The sequence below is a fragment of the Papaver somniferum genome, chromosome 11 (genome assembly GCF_003573695.1).
Source record: "Papaver somniferum cultivar HN1 chromosome 11, ASM357369v1, whole genome shotgun sequence".
Classification (NCBI taxonomy): domain Eukaryota; kingdom Viridiplantae; phylum Streptophyta; class Magnoliopsida; order Ranunculales; family Papaveraceae; genus Papaver; species Papaver somniferum.
The window spans coordinates 62,345,127-62,358,623 of record NC_039368.1 but is presented as its reverse complement, the minus strand read 5'-3'; the positions used below and the strand labels follow the sequence as shown (position 1 = coordinate 62,358,623).

The 13,497-nt window shown below is 35.9% G+C and overlaps 5 protein-coding genes across 5 annotated transcripts; 3 read left to right on the top strand and 2 right to left on the bottom strand.

The window, feature by feature from the left end:
- The first annotated feature begins 1,168 nt into the window (after positions 1-1,168).
- On the top strand, positions 1,169-1,867 carry LOC113324474 (pentatricopeptide repeat-containing protein At3g53360, mitochondrial-like). The gene has a single exon (XM_026572794.1). It carries the CDS (start codon positions 1,169-1,171, stop codon positions 1,865-1,867), a length of 699 nt encoding a protein of 232 aa, XP_026428579.1.
- An 87-nt stretch (positions 1,868-1,954) lies between these two features.
- Positions 1,955-2,437, top strand: LOC113324473 (putative pentatricopeptide repeat-containing protein At3g23330). The gene has a single exon (XM_026572793.1). It carries the CDS (start codon positions 1,955-1,957, stop codon positions 2,435-2,437), a length of 483 nt encoding a protein of 160 aa, XP_026428578.1.
- A 100-nt stretch (positions 2,438-2,537) lies between these two features.
- Positions 2,538-3,482, top strand: LOC113324472 (pentatricopeptide repeat-containing protein At2g37320-like). The gene has a single exon (XM_026572792.1). It carries the CDS (start codon positions 2,538-2,540, stop codon positions 3,480-3,482), a length of 945 nt encoding a protein of 314 aa, XP_026428577.1.
- Positions 3,483-4,152: 670 nt separating this feature from the next.
- On the bottom strand, positions 4,153-6,248 carry LOC113323043. Its single transcript, XM_026571279.1, has one exon. The coding sequence runs from the start codon at positions 5,833-5,835 to the stop codon at positions 4,513-4,515; it is 1,323 nt and encodes a 440-aa protein (XP_026427064.1). The 5' UTR covers positions 5,836-6,248; the 3' UTR covers positions 4,153-4,512.
- A 1,238-nt stretch (positions 6,249-7,486) lies between these two features.
- LOC113323072 (ankyrin repeat domain-containing protein 2A-like) lies at positions 7,487-10,280 on the bottom strand. The gene is made up of 6 exons (XM_026571319.1): positions 10,070-10,280; positions 9,874-9,961; positions 8,848-8,912; positions 8,067-8,135; positions 7,943-7,992; positions 7,487-7,848 (listed from the first exon to the last, which is right to left on the bottom strand). Exons 1-6 carry the CDS (start codon positions 10,136-10,138, stop codon positions 7,737-7,739), a joined length of 453 nt encoding a protein of 150 aa, XP_026427104.1. The 5' UTR covers positions 10,139-10,280; the 3' UTR covers positions 7,487-7,736.
- Between the last annotated feature and the right edge of the window lie 3,217 nt (positions 10,281-13,497).

Genomic DNA, 13,497 nt, shown 5'->3' with positions numbered 1-13,497 from the left:
CAGAAAAAGAAGGGTTGACAAAGAACAGACTTCCGATAATAACGAGAGTGATTAGCGGAACAGACTTGTAACGGATTTTCTGAAATTTGAATTTTGCTCTAACGCGGCATTTTCCAAAACACTAAGTTTCCCAGGTGAATCGGCAGAGAAAAGTTTCCAGATAATCAAAAATGGCAAACTGAAGTAACACAAGAGCTTCAAAAAGCTTCAGAACAACTGCTGCAAACGCCTGAATCACATTTAAAGACATGGTAAACACCATTTTAAGGATACCAAACTGCAATCACAAAAAAGATTGAAAGAAAATCAGTTATGCATATTTAAAAAAAGAGAAATCACCATTTTTAAATTAGAAATAATGGATTTGAAAGTAACAATTACTCAACAAAATTGACACATAAAGAAGAAACAGAAATCTAAACTCATAAGATTAAATCACGAAACAAAAAAGATAGAAAAAGAAATAAGAAAGAAGAAAAAATTCAATACTGAGTCAACTCAGATTTTCTACCGATATGCAGAGCTCACTTCTCTTCAAATTGATGCAGGGAATACTACAATTCCAGAAGATTCCGCTTAGAGGTTTGGCTTCCATGGTTTCCTAGTTTCAGTCTTTCTTATTTTTAGGATTCTTTTAGATTTCCTTTTAGTTTTCTGTTTCCTAGTTTAGTTATTCTTCAAGCCTATATAAAGGCTAGATTAAGTCTTGTAAGAGCTATCTATTACTCAATCAAATTATTAAACAGAAAACTTATCTTTCTCTTCTTACTTGAATTCTCTTCTTTTCTTGCTTATAGCAATCTAGTATTGCTTTCTTTTACCTTGTTCCACATTACAAATTGAAAAATGTATCTGATTAGACATCTATTAATCGGGATAAATTAACCATTAACAAAAATAGTTAATTAAAAAGATTTTCATTTTACTTCAAAATATCTTATTTTATCACGTAGTGATAAACCCCAAACCAGCCATGCATACAAACTCTACCGTAAATAATGAGATATTTATAGCACACATTTATCTAAGGAAAAAGGGACGGATGCAATTTATGCATGAAGTCAACCCGTTAAGATTGAGGCTGACCTGGCTGAGCCTAGGACAGTGTATGTGATGCGTTTTGTTTAAGGGTGCATACTTAGCATTTCATTCGCATTAAACAATACAAATGAATTTGTTAAGTTGTTCTTGTTCTTCAACTCCAGTACTCATTTTCTCATCGAAACAAAAACATCTAGTAAAATCTTCTCTATCAACCAAACCCACTGCTAGTTTGCCTTCAATCAACACCCAAACCAACAATTTCTTTGCTTCTTATGCTAAATCCAAAACCCTTGATCAAACCCTTCAACTGTTTCAACTTCTTCCAACTCAAGACACAACTACATGGAACACTCTGTTATCAGCTTGTTTAAGCCAATCTCAATTAACCACTACCATTAATCTCTTCTTCCAAATGATCACCTCAGATGCCTCTTTAGTACCTGATGTTCTCACTTTCAGATGGGTTCTTAGAGCTTTCTCTGAAACTAAAAGCTACTCGCTAGCTTTTCAAATTCATGCATATATGACAAAATTATATGGACCATGTTCTCCTGATTTGATAACTAATACTTGCTTGATCAATATATATAGTGAATTCGGATGTATTAAATCTGCTCGTCCGTTGTTTGATTTAATTACCGATAGAGATGTTGTTGCTTTTACCTCCATGATGGTAGGTTATAACAATGCAGATGAGTATGCAGAGACAGTGGGGATTTTCAAATCCATGGTTGGGATTTATGGATTAACGCCCAATGGGTTCATTTTCACTTGTATATTAACTGCTTTGGCGAGTTTGTCGTCTTTGGTTGAGGGGGAATAAATCCATGCTTATATAATAAAAACATCATTTCAATCCGATGTGTTCGTTGGGACTGCACTAATCAAAATGTACAATAAATGTGACAGAATGGACTATGCGGAGAAAGCTTTTTTAGAGATCGAAATGCCAAATGTGGTGTCTTGGAATGCTTCGATGGGTGGAAGTTTTAGTGGTGGAAAGGTTTTGCAGTTCTTTACTAGAATGAGAGGGTCAGGTTTGAGACCTGATCATGTTACCTTGGCCCATGTTCTTCAAAATATCAAAGATGTTGATCTGTTTTCGGCTCAGCAAATTCATAGTTTGATCATAAAGATGATAGGTGAAGAAGTGGATGTGTATATTGGTGGTGCTCTTGTTGAGATATATACAAAATATGGTTATATTAGAGAGTCTCAGAGAGTCTTTAATAACATCCGTGGAAAAGATATTACAGCTTTTAATTTGGCAATTCAAGGATATATTCGAGATGGGCATGTGGCTGAGGCATATAGGTTATTTTATGCAGCTCTCCAGATGAGTATGGAGCCAAACCAAGCAAGCAACGTTAAAGTCACTAATGATCAGAACTGAAAGCGAGAAACAGGGGAAGCAATTTCATGCTTTGGCCATTAAGTTTGGTTACGGTGATAACAGTAATAGTGATGGTTCCATTGCTAGTTTGCTGATTATGATGTACTCTGAGTACCACTGTTTTGATGATGCAATTCGGCTTTTTAATGGAGTACCTTCACCCGATTTGGTTTTGTGGACCTCAATTATATCTGGCTTTTCTCAGAGTGGCAAAAGCCAAGAGGCATTAAAATTTTACGCTCTCATGTGGGAAGAACTAGATGAGTACCCAAACAATTATACATTCTCTAGTGTCCTATGCTCATGCTCGGGTCTAGCTGCAGTGGAAGAAGGAAAGCAGATTCACTGCCAGATTATCAAGTTAAGTTCTGATATAGGTTCTGCTGAGTTTGTTAGTAGTAGCTTGTTAGAGATGTATGCAAAGTCTGGGTACATTGAAGAGGCAAAAAAGCTCTTCAACAAGACTTTACAACGAGACATAGCAACATGGAATTCCATGATCACAAACCTAGCACAACATGGAGATGCTGCAAGTGCCCTAGAAATATTTGGAGAACTTCTGGATTTGCCTAATTTGGAGCCTAACCATATCACCTACGTAGGAGTTCTCTCAGCCTGCAACCACAAAGGCCTGGTAGAAGAGGGTTATGAATATTTCAAAATGATCAAGGATCCCACAATTGATCACTACACTTGTTTGATTGACCTCCTTAGACGGGCTGGGCGTGTAGCTGAAGCATTAAGCGTCATAGAACAAATGCCATTTGATCCGAATGAAATAATATGGTCGTCACTACTGGCAGCTAGTGCACTTCATGGAAAGGTCGACCTAGGAGAATATTCAGCTAACCGCATATTGCAGTTAAATCCAAAAGATTCTGGAACCTATGTTGCTCTGTCAAATATTTATGCTGCAGCAGGTAGATGGAATGATGTAGATTTGGTAAGGAAGATAATGAAAGATCAAGGTGTAAGGAAAAATCCAGGGCAAAATTTTTTAACTGTAAATAGATTGAGCCGTACTTTCCTTGCAGCAGAAGGTTGAATGTAAATAATGTAAGTTGGTGTAAGTTTAAGAGCAAAGAAGATTCAATTATACTGATATACAGATACAAGACGATTAAACAATATATCCTTCAGGACCTCCTATATCTATGAAGCAAAGAAGGATGACAGGATGTTGGATGTCTATAAAGTTTAGTAGTATGGTGTAGACATGAAAAACTAAACTCTGGGATCAACACATTTAGGAATTATGACCAATGGTGATTGTTATGCAGGCCTCATCGGTCGTAATCCGAACAAACAAATCTTTGACAGTGGTTTCATTGGCTTGAGATAGTTTTTCCTGAAAAGGCTTTTTAAAGATTCATGTCGGCTACTTGATTTACAAATGAATGTATGACTCGCACAGTCATGGAAGCTCTACAGGGATCCATTTTGTTCTGCTCTACAACTCATTGTTACACTGTAAGTTTTTCTTATATCAGTGCTTTCTTACCAAGCGATGCTAGTATATGAGATGAATTTTAAGATCAGTTAACCACAGCATTTAGAATAGATTTAATCATGCACACAAAACATGTTAAATTTAGATCCGTTTCAATAGGATATTCGTTACACTGACTGAATTTTAACTGATGTTGGTATGTATTAGTGTCAGTTGTATGCTTGCAATTGCATGGGTTTCATGAAAGGGACAATGGAAAGTATCAGACCACAGAAAACCAGTATGTAGACAATAGATAGATGAAAGATAAGTGCAACATTTATAACATTACCAACGGGAGTAGAGATAAATATTTTAGGGTGAATCAGACTCTCTGCTCGGAGAACATATTAACTACCAGATACAAAGCTTCTCGCGTCCCTCCATTCTCTTAAGCCTTTGATGGAAGGATGTAATCTACACTCTCGTCTACATAAAGCGGTTAGAAGTAGCATCATGAATAAGCATTTTTGTTGTCAAATGTTAAAACACACTGCTAGTCTTATGAAGGGAAAATAAACTAAGAATATTTAAACCGTTGCAGATAAATCTGGTATTAAAAGAGAAGTTATTAGGAACATGTTAGTCAGAAGAATGCTCGACTACCATAGAAAACCCTCGAACCATCCTTCTTTTTTCCTTCCTTTTTATCCGCATCTGTCTTGTTATTGGTTTGTTGAACAACATCACCATTGTCGCTATGTTCTGGTTTGCCAAGATCCATTGGAAGCTTCATCTTCGCCAATGATTCTGTAAACTGGTGCATGCTTCTCATGTACATATCAACTATCTGTTGTTGCATTGCAGTCTCTTCGGCTTCAAGATTGATGTTCCCAAGTGGAGCTGCAAATACAGAACTCATACTTCGTTCTTTGGAACTCTCATCTTCTTTGTTTGAGAAATCAGCATCTTTGTCACTCTGTACTTCATTCTCTGTCTTTGAAGTTGGTGTTTCGGGAGATGCCCCAGAACTCTGATGTGCATCAGCAGAGACTGAAGCAACGTGAGAATTAGATAATTCACCAGCCAAACGATTCTTTTTTTCCATTGAATCGTTCGAGTTTCTATCATCACTTAAGCTAGTTGTGGTTGAACCAAAGAAGCCAGAATTCTGAATGCTTCCATTAGGAGAGACATATTCACCACAATCTTCAGAAGAATTCAAAGTCATTTCATAGTCACCCACATGCTGTGAGAAAGCTCCAAGATGGAGAAAAGAAGCAGGTCCCAGTACAACATGTCTCAAAGACAAATTTCGTTCGAAATATTCAGAAACCATTTGTTGATTCTGCCTTGCCACGTTGACGTCAGGAAATTCAATATTCCCGTATTCAATTTGCTCTGAGTTAACCTCAGGGTTTTTACGGTGTAATAACACGACCTCAGAAGTTATTGACGAGTTAGTAGCACAGTCAGATGATTTTGAAACGAGATTAGTGGGTAACAATGTATGGAGAAACAGAGTCAGCTGAACTGTTCCAGCTGGTGAATGGAATAGATCAGTAGATGAAAGGGTAAAGTCTCGAGTCACCTTTCCCTTCCCTGTCACAGAAGACATGGGTACCAGAGCAAAGCCTAAAAGTTGATCTTCCATGAAGTTTCTCGCTCTACTGTGCATCCAAATCTCGCATTTGAGAACTGCGTCCAGTTGGGTTATTTTCATTCTAAGATTTTCATTGAATTCAGGGTTTTTGCCACCACCGTTAATAATTTTAGTTGAAAGGGTTTCATCTGGACTATAAGTAAGTGAGAATTTCGCATAGACATCTTGATTGTCATAAATACATATGTTGTGTATGTTTCTAGCATGATGCACATAGATTTCAAGAAGCGCGGAAAACTCACCTTCACCATCTGTTTCTGAATTGTGATCATAACAGAACTCAGTTGTTCCATTAAAAGAATCCATTTCAAAACACCAACTCAAATTCTTCACAGGTGTAATTTTCAGCTTCTTATTCTTGGCAATTCAACAATGAGAATGTTATTAAGAAATAAGTACCTGAAATAACTTGTGTTTGAGAGAGACTACTTACAAGTGAAGAATGGAAAATGTGTTCTGGAAATTGTAGAAGTTGGTGTTAGGTGAGATTGAAAGAAGAAGAAGAAAGATGGTGATGATATCATGATAGTGATGAAAATGATGATGATGTTTATGTTTATGTTTATTTTCTTCCCATTCTCACTCTAAAAACAACTGTCTGAGTTATTTTAAGAGTTAATTCTACTTTTGCACATTATCTCTTCCTTCTTTCTGTAGAGTGGGTGGATTTTGAGATATTTGTTTTGTTTTTAGTTTATCTGTTTGCTTTGCTTGACATTGCAGCTTCCTTCCATTTCCATAGTGTGTATATAGTCTACTCCACTGATGGAAATGGAGGACCCCACTCTTCTAACCTTTTCAATGAAGCTGATGATAACAAATATCTTGTGTTTACCAAGTGAAGTAAAGTAAGCTGCTACTGTTGTTTGAATTTTGAAGCAATTGGAGGAGGATTCTTTGCACTACTCAACTACATTCTGGACTGAATTACTGGTACTACCTCCCTTTTGTTGTTTCTTTTCATTATCCTCTTGGCAATCACACTACCCCTTACTTTTTTGAGGGTCCAAAAAAGCAAATATAATCAAACAAGACTATAACTCAAGTTGGTGTAGGGTGCATGTGTGGCACCCATTGTTTTAGTGTGATAAATAATCATAGTTTCCGAAACGCGCAAGGGGGAAGTTGGAGTATGACTCATCTAATCTGATCCATCACCAGTCGCGCATGGATCAAGAACGCCTGTTCTTGTCAAGTTATTTAGCATCCACCTTCGCACGGACTAGAATTCGTTCTCATACATTTTGGTGACCCTGGCAGTAAGACAGATATTTGGTAGTGGCGAAGAATATGCAACTTTTGCACACAAGCTTTTCATGTAAATTCGTTCTTTAGAGTTTAGATTCTAACTTATATGTTGACTTGTTGCCCACCTCCTATTGGACTAGAAGAGAATCAACAAACCAAATCCCTCCTGATCTCTTTAGATTCATCCCATACCCTAAACTGGTCTTTGTTTGTTCATTTACCATGCATTTGATGAAGTCGGCTTTGAGAAACTTCTCAAAGTTAGATGAAAATTCATCAAACCAACAAAAGTAATTCGATGAGAGTAGGTTGTTTTAGGGTTTCATTAAGATGACTAACCTTAACCATTTATAGGATTCTATTAGGTAGCCTGTCGCTATCCGTCATTTAACTTGACGTCAACCTACATACGTCACCTTGAAGACTTTTCCATTTTGATAAACAGTCACCGTCAGGGTCTAAACTCTTTTCATCCTGGACTCTTCTTTGCTTTTATTTTTTTATCCTTCATCATTCACTGTCAGATCAGATAGAACAACTGACGAGTAACAAGTTTGGGCAGTTAAGAGTTTTGTCTGCAGAGAGAAGAATCGCCAGTTACCATTTTCTAATAAAGTGTTAAGTGAGTTTAACTTCTAACACTTGATACATTGATGAATTCGTAATAATATCAAGCATCTCAGTGGAGACTCTACTGCAACTTAGTAAGTGTAACAAAATATAAACTGTCAACCCAACAATAAAATTTTCTGGTTTTAAGTGTTTAACAAGTAGAAGTAAAAAAACTCAGTTAGTTGATGTTGATGTATGGAAAGGAGCTACGCAGAAAGTTTACACTGAACTCTATAAATAACAGGATCTGGCACCAAATACTCCCAGGCACTACTGACAAAAATCCAAGTATAAGAAAAAGGTGAAGATATATGAGTACAAAGCACAGCTAACCCCTTGCACATGTATTAGGAAACAGCAACACCGCTAAGTTCAAGTTGTGCAACTGTAGCATTAATTGCATCTATCACATCCAGCTTTGCCAGGGTCACAGCCTCATCCATTGGAGTCCGATCATGGCCAACCAAAACCAGATATCAAAATATTTTAGATAAAAGCAAAGGCAGGTGCTTACATCCAGTAACAATGATAATGCTAAGTGTTTGAAATGCACCTGTTCAGAGAGGATAACTTTGCTCCAGCCAAGATCAAATTTTTAACAACCTGAGAGATGACAATTGCTAAATCTTTGAGAAAACAAAGAGGTCTAAAAATTTTTAGAGAAAAGCTATAATTACCTCAATACGCCCGTTAAGGCAAGCCCAGTGAAGAGGAGTATTTTTCTCTGCATTACAGACATTCAGATCCTGCATCACAGAGGATTCTCGAGTCAGGCAGATCTTTAAGAGGCATTTTGACGTGAAAATGTCAGAAACATGACAATTAAAAGCATCGAACATGCTCATTTGAGAGTGAGCTATCAAAATTTCAACATATCACATGCTTAGATCAAGTTATGGAATATGAATTGGTCATACAGTGTTAATTCTATTCAGACCAATTAGCATAACAAGAAAATGAAAGAAGAACATATTAATCCATCCAAAACCAAAGAACCTACAAATACAAAAACGTATAAGGGGAGCAAAGTAAGGACCAAACTTTTCTGACTGATGTAGCCTTAAAAGGCATGACAAAGCATGGATTATTCGCAACCTACCTTCTAGTGTGCTGTATTATGATCTATGTCAAGAGACCCATGAGTTGGGTCTTCAAAGTAACGAAGACAACAGCACATCTTGGATCAATCTTATGAATTTGTTAGAACACATTATCTAGCTGAATGTGTATAAAAGCCTGAAAGTGGAAAACAATATCCTTTCCATATAAATGCTACTGATCTACAGGTATGTGGTCTCATACATTAAGTCTGCTCATTGAAAATAAAGATGCATAGCCTAAAGAAAACAAAACACAACAAATAGTATGACTGATTTTCTATCAGAAAGTCACGCATCAGTAACTAAAAGTGTGCATAACATAAGAAGAGCGAGAAATCTAATAAGTTAGCCTCCTCACCACCCCACTTTTGATAAGATACTCCACAATGCCAAGATGACCATTAGCAGCAGCCATATGAAGTGCTGAAAGTAGTTGTCCGAAAAAGCAAGTTAAACAAGGACCAAGATAATGCCATACTACATGGAGATGACGCTGTAAACAAAACCATAAAATACTATATCTAAGTAGAGTAATGGCATATAGGATGCACATGACAAAGAACCAAAGAGAATAAGCAAATAATCCTATGTGCCTAGCAACCTCTGAAGTTTTCATTTTGTCAAGTGTTGAGTTATATTTTGCTTATCAATTACACTCTAGGTTACTAATAGTCCACTAGTTCCATACTCTTTGAGTTTTCAAGGCCGGAGTATCCAAATCTGTTTTCAGCTTCATCTCTTCCTGTTGCTCAATGCTTCGTAGAGCGGTTAAAGGTGTGAAACATGAAAAGGAGAAAAGCCACGCCTAGCTTTTAAACACAAAATAAATCTTTCCAACTCGTTATTTACTGAAAGGGGCCATAAAAACCTAGCTCGTAAACACAAACTAAATATTTCCAACTCCCAACAATACCCACATTTAGTGGAAATTTTTCTTTGAGTTCATAGAGGCTCACATTTTACATGAAAGATGTAGCAGCATAAGAAATCCTAATAAATTACAAGTTTTAGAATGTAACCTAATCTCAAGTTTGTAGGTATTTGGAGTCTTTTGATAGTAGTCTCCTAACTAAAAAACAAAGGGTTATTTTGAGGGTAGCCCTTAACTAACCAAATTGGAAGACCCAACCAAACATACCTTACGGTTTATACATCTGTAATTTTCACACCCTGGTCATAATTTCATCTAACTCATTTATCGCAAGCAAGTTCATAGCCTTGCTGAACAAATTAAAACACATCATCACTAAAATTTTCTATTATTTTTAAATTAATTATCTTAAATTCTTGAAATGAAATACAACCTTAAGTTCAAATATTGTGTAATAACGCAGAGATAAAACCAATTATAAAAAAATACAATAACTTGTAAAAGATATAAAACCTGTGCGGCCTTCAGAATCCATAGAATTAAGAGAAACACCAGAAGATGCTAATGTTTTGACATCTTCAAGCTCATTATATCTAGCCGCCTGTTAATCACGTAAATCAAGTAGCTGAATCAATTATGGTTTGTAAATCAGAACCATAGCTAAAACCCTAATTTCAATTATGCGGAGTTAGAGAGATGGAGGCGGTACCTCAAGCAGGGCGTCAATGTTCTCTTGTTCCGTCCCGTTTCCGTTAACGTTCTCTTCTTCTTTCCCCATTTTGATTCCGTTTACTACTACTGCTACTATGCTCGACTCGGACTGTATTCGTTCTACTTTTTAATGGCGGGGTTAGAGGTCACACAACTCGCAAGAGTCGCCACGCGTGAAAGAAACCTCTAGGACTAAATCCCCTACACGATACTTATTACTCCCCGTTTCTAATTTAAGGGCGGCAGGGACACCCACCCACCGTTCTCGTGGGTGGGCAGGCATCTCAGGATTGAATAAGGGCAAAAAGGATCATCAAGTAACAATCTCAAAAAAAAATTATCCTAATAATTTGTTCATGGCAAAGATGCCCTCGATTTAATTTGTGCTAATACACAAATATAAGATTAGCGATTATATTAGCTTAATTGGCTTTTTTTTTTTGTTTGTTTGATAAACAAGGAACTTTTTTATTAATGGGATTTCAAGATTACAATGAGTTTAAAATCGAAAATAAGAGGATACAAAGTAACAAGAACATACCGTAAGAGTACAATACCGAGAAATTCGACAAGAGAAAGAGAAGGATTACCGGAGTGAGACAAATACAGGTATGAATAAGATCCGATTAAATCGGAAGAAGGATGGTTTTTCTCGGAATTAAATTTCAACCATTTAGTTTGTTTTTCTTCTTTAAAAAGAAATGCTCCCAAAGTAGGAGTGATTTGCTCAAATCTCTTGTAAATAGTGATGAAGCTCCCGTAGTCAAAAAGCCCACTAATAAAGATTTCGTCACCGGACAAGTTGATGATGCAGATTCCGATGAAGAGTTCGTCGCTGGAGACAACGAAGATGGAGATTTCGTCGTTGTAGGGCATCACTATTGATCTTAGAACCCAACCCAATAACCCAAAATCGCCATTAAAGCGAAGATAAACCTCAAAAGAGTAGATAAAACCACCAAAACGGTGTAGATACGTAGAGAACATAATAAAAACTAAACTAATCTACTAACTAACTTAGAAAGCAAGGAATAATGAAGAAATCTGCTCAGATCTGGTCCATTTTTGGACCAGATCTGAGCAGAAAAGGGTTGTTTTTTATGGTTTTGTTGGAAAGAAGAAGAAGAGAAAGAGATACCCATTAGCTTAATTGTTTGATGTGTATTTTTTTGAAAATTATTGTTCTTTTATTTTTTTATCTAGAAAAAAAGTCGAAGAAGAGGACATTTTTGATTCTTTCTTTTTTTAATCTTTAAAAGAAAAGTATGAAGAAACATGTTCTCAAAATAGTCAGGAACATTTCTAACTTAATTCTCATTACAATCTTGTTGCTTCTAATCGCTTAAAGTACATAAAAATCTTGATTTATTTTACAGTAATTGCGGTTGGGACACTATGAAATCTTAGCCGTAACACTAATATGTGTGGTTGGGAAAACATTACATTTCAGTTGTAAATTACAATCTACAGCTCTAAATCGAAGTTGATCGTAAATACGAAGTAAAGGCATATATTCTTCAACTTTTTTCGTATATCTCCAAATCGACAAAACAATTGATCTATATCATTGTTATTAGTATTACCAGTTTCACTACAAAAGTTTTCATAAATATTTTTTTCCAATAACTAACATTAATTGAACCACCTGGCATTCGTTCTTCTCCTTTTTTTGGATAACATAGTAATAGTTTTGCAAAGAGATAAGTCTCCATTCAAAGTAAAATTGGATCGATCCATCTCTAAGTATAGTACGTTTATGAAGACTCTAAGTGTTTCTGGGGGAGATTATGGATCTAAAAGGATGGGTATATACAGGTGGACTTTATGTAAATAAGATGTGCAACGACTATATTCTTCAAACAACTACCTAACTAATTTTTTAACGATACTATTTTTCAAAAGCTAGCCAATAAAATGTTCCATAAAATTAAATCCAAGTACTTACAACTAAGAAATGTTTACGTCAACCTAGACATAAAGAAATAAACATTTTGGTTGTAGTTCTGTCGGATTTACGGTTAGGAATCCAAACCTTTAGACATGCAGTTCTAAATTTATGCACGATTTACAGCTGTAAATCTTAATCACTATACGACACTTACGTCTAGGAAATCTACTCATATGAAATGGCGAAAAAAATAGTTATCCGGAAGCTCATACGGCTAGAAATTTGTATTGTAAACCTGTTTACGGCTATAAATTCTAGGCGTAAGAATGGATCAATTTTTTTGAGTTATTCAGAGACACTTACGACTAGTAATCCTGACTATAAAATCATTTACGACTAGAAATCCCCACCTTAAGTCATAATTTACGGCTAGGATTCTAGCCTTAATAATGAGTTAATTATTAATAGAGCATATTTATAAAGACTACACCACTATGTTTTGTGAATTATCGACCTAGCCATAAGTAATCTTGAATTTTCATTATGTGTTTTCTTTCTCATTATATTGAGAATTAGATAAATGAAAATACTAAACTTTATTCATGCATGCTAAATTAATATGGATAACTAAAGAAAAATTGCAATATCTCCATTCCAGATCCATTATCAAACACTAGACAACGTCTTAGATAATAAAAATTCAAAATAATAAATATCCATAACCAAACTCTATAACTTCATAACACTTTTATCGGAATCCTCATCATGTTTCTCTTCTATAACTTGATCTCGAGCTCGACTATGTTTACCTTGACCTCTACCACATTGACCCCAACCTTTGCTTTGGACAACAATATTTTCTTGGACATCCTCGCCAGATGAAGAAGCAGTGGTGTATCTGATTCCTCACAAGGTGAAGAAGCCCTAGTCCTCTTGGTATGTCTTGGTTCGTCATCTTCATCTTCATACACATAGAGAGTTCCTTTATTAGAGTTAGGAAATATTGAACTCGATTTTGCGGTACTCTTGGATGTTCAACCCTCAACACATCCTCAATATCGATGCAATGGTTCATGTCCTTAACCACCCACTTAATTCGGTCCATCCATTTTCATATCAAAACCACAAAATTTTAAATTTACTCATTTATAATTTCAAAAACTTACAGAAAAATAAACTTAATAGTATTTGTACCACCACAATGCATTTATTCTTCCAAGCATTTTCTTCGTTGGAATTTGGACTATCCACCTTGTGTTGATAGTGTAGCGCTTTCAGATCCATATTCATCACATAAGAAAAGCAAACTCAGGTAAGGAAGTGTCATTAGAGGTACTTAGCGCTTGCGTACATGTTTGGTTTTGAGTGCAGCATTCCAATGGTCAATCGATTGTGGTGGCTCATAGGTCAGTCTCACGTGCTTAGAAGTAAAAATTGAGTTTATTTTGCTCAGTTAAAAAACAAGTTCTTCGGTTACTTTTTTCTGTCCAAAACCCTACAAGGATTGTAAATCATGAACCTGGTTGGATAAGACAATA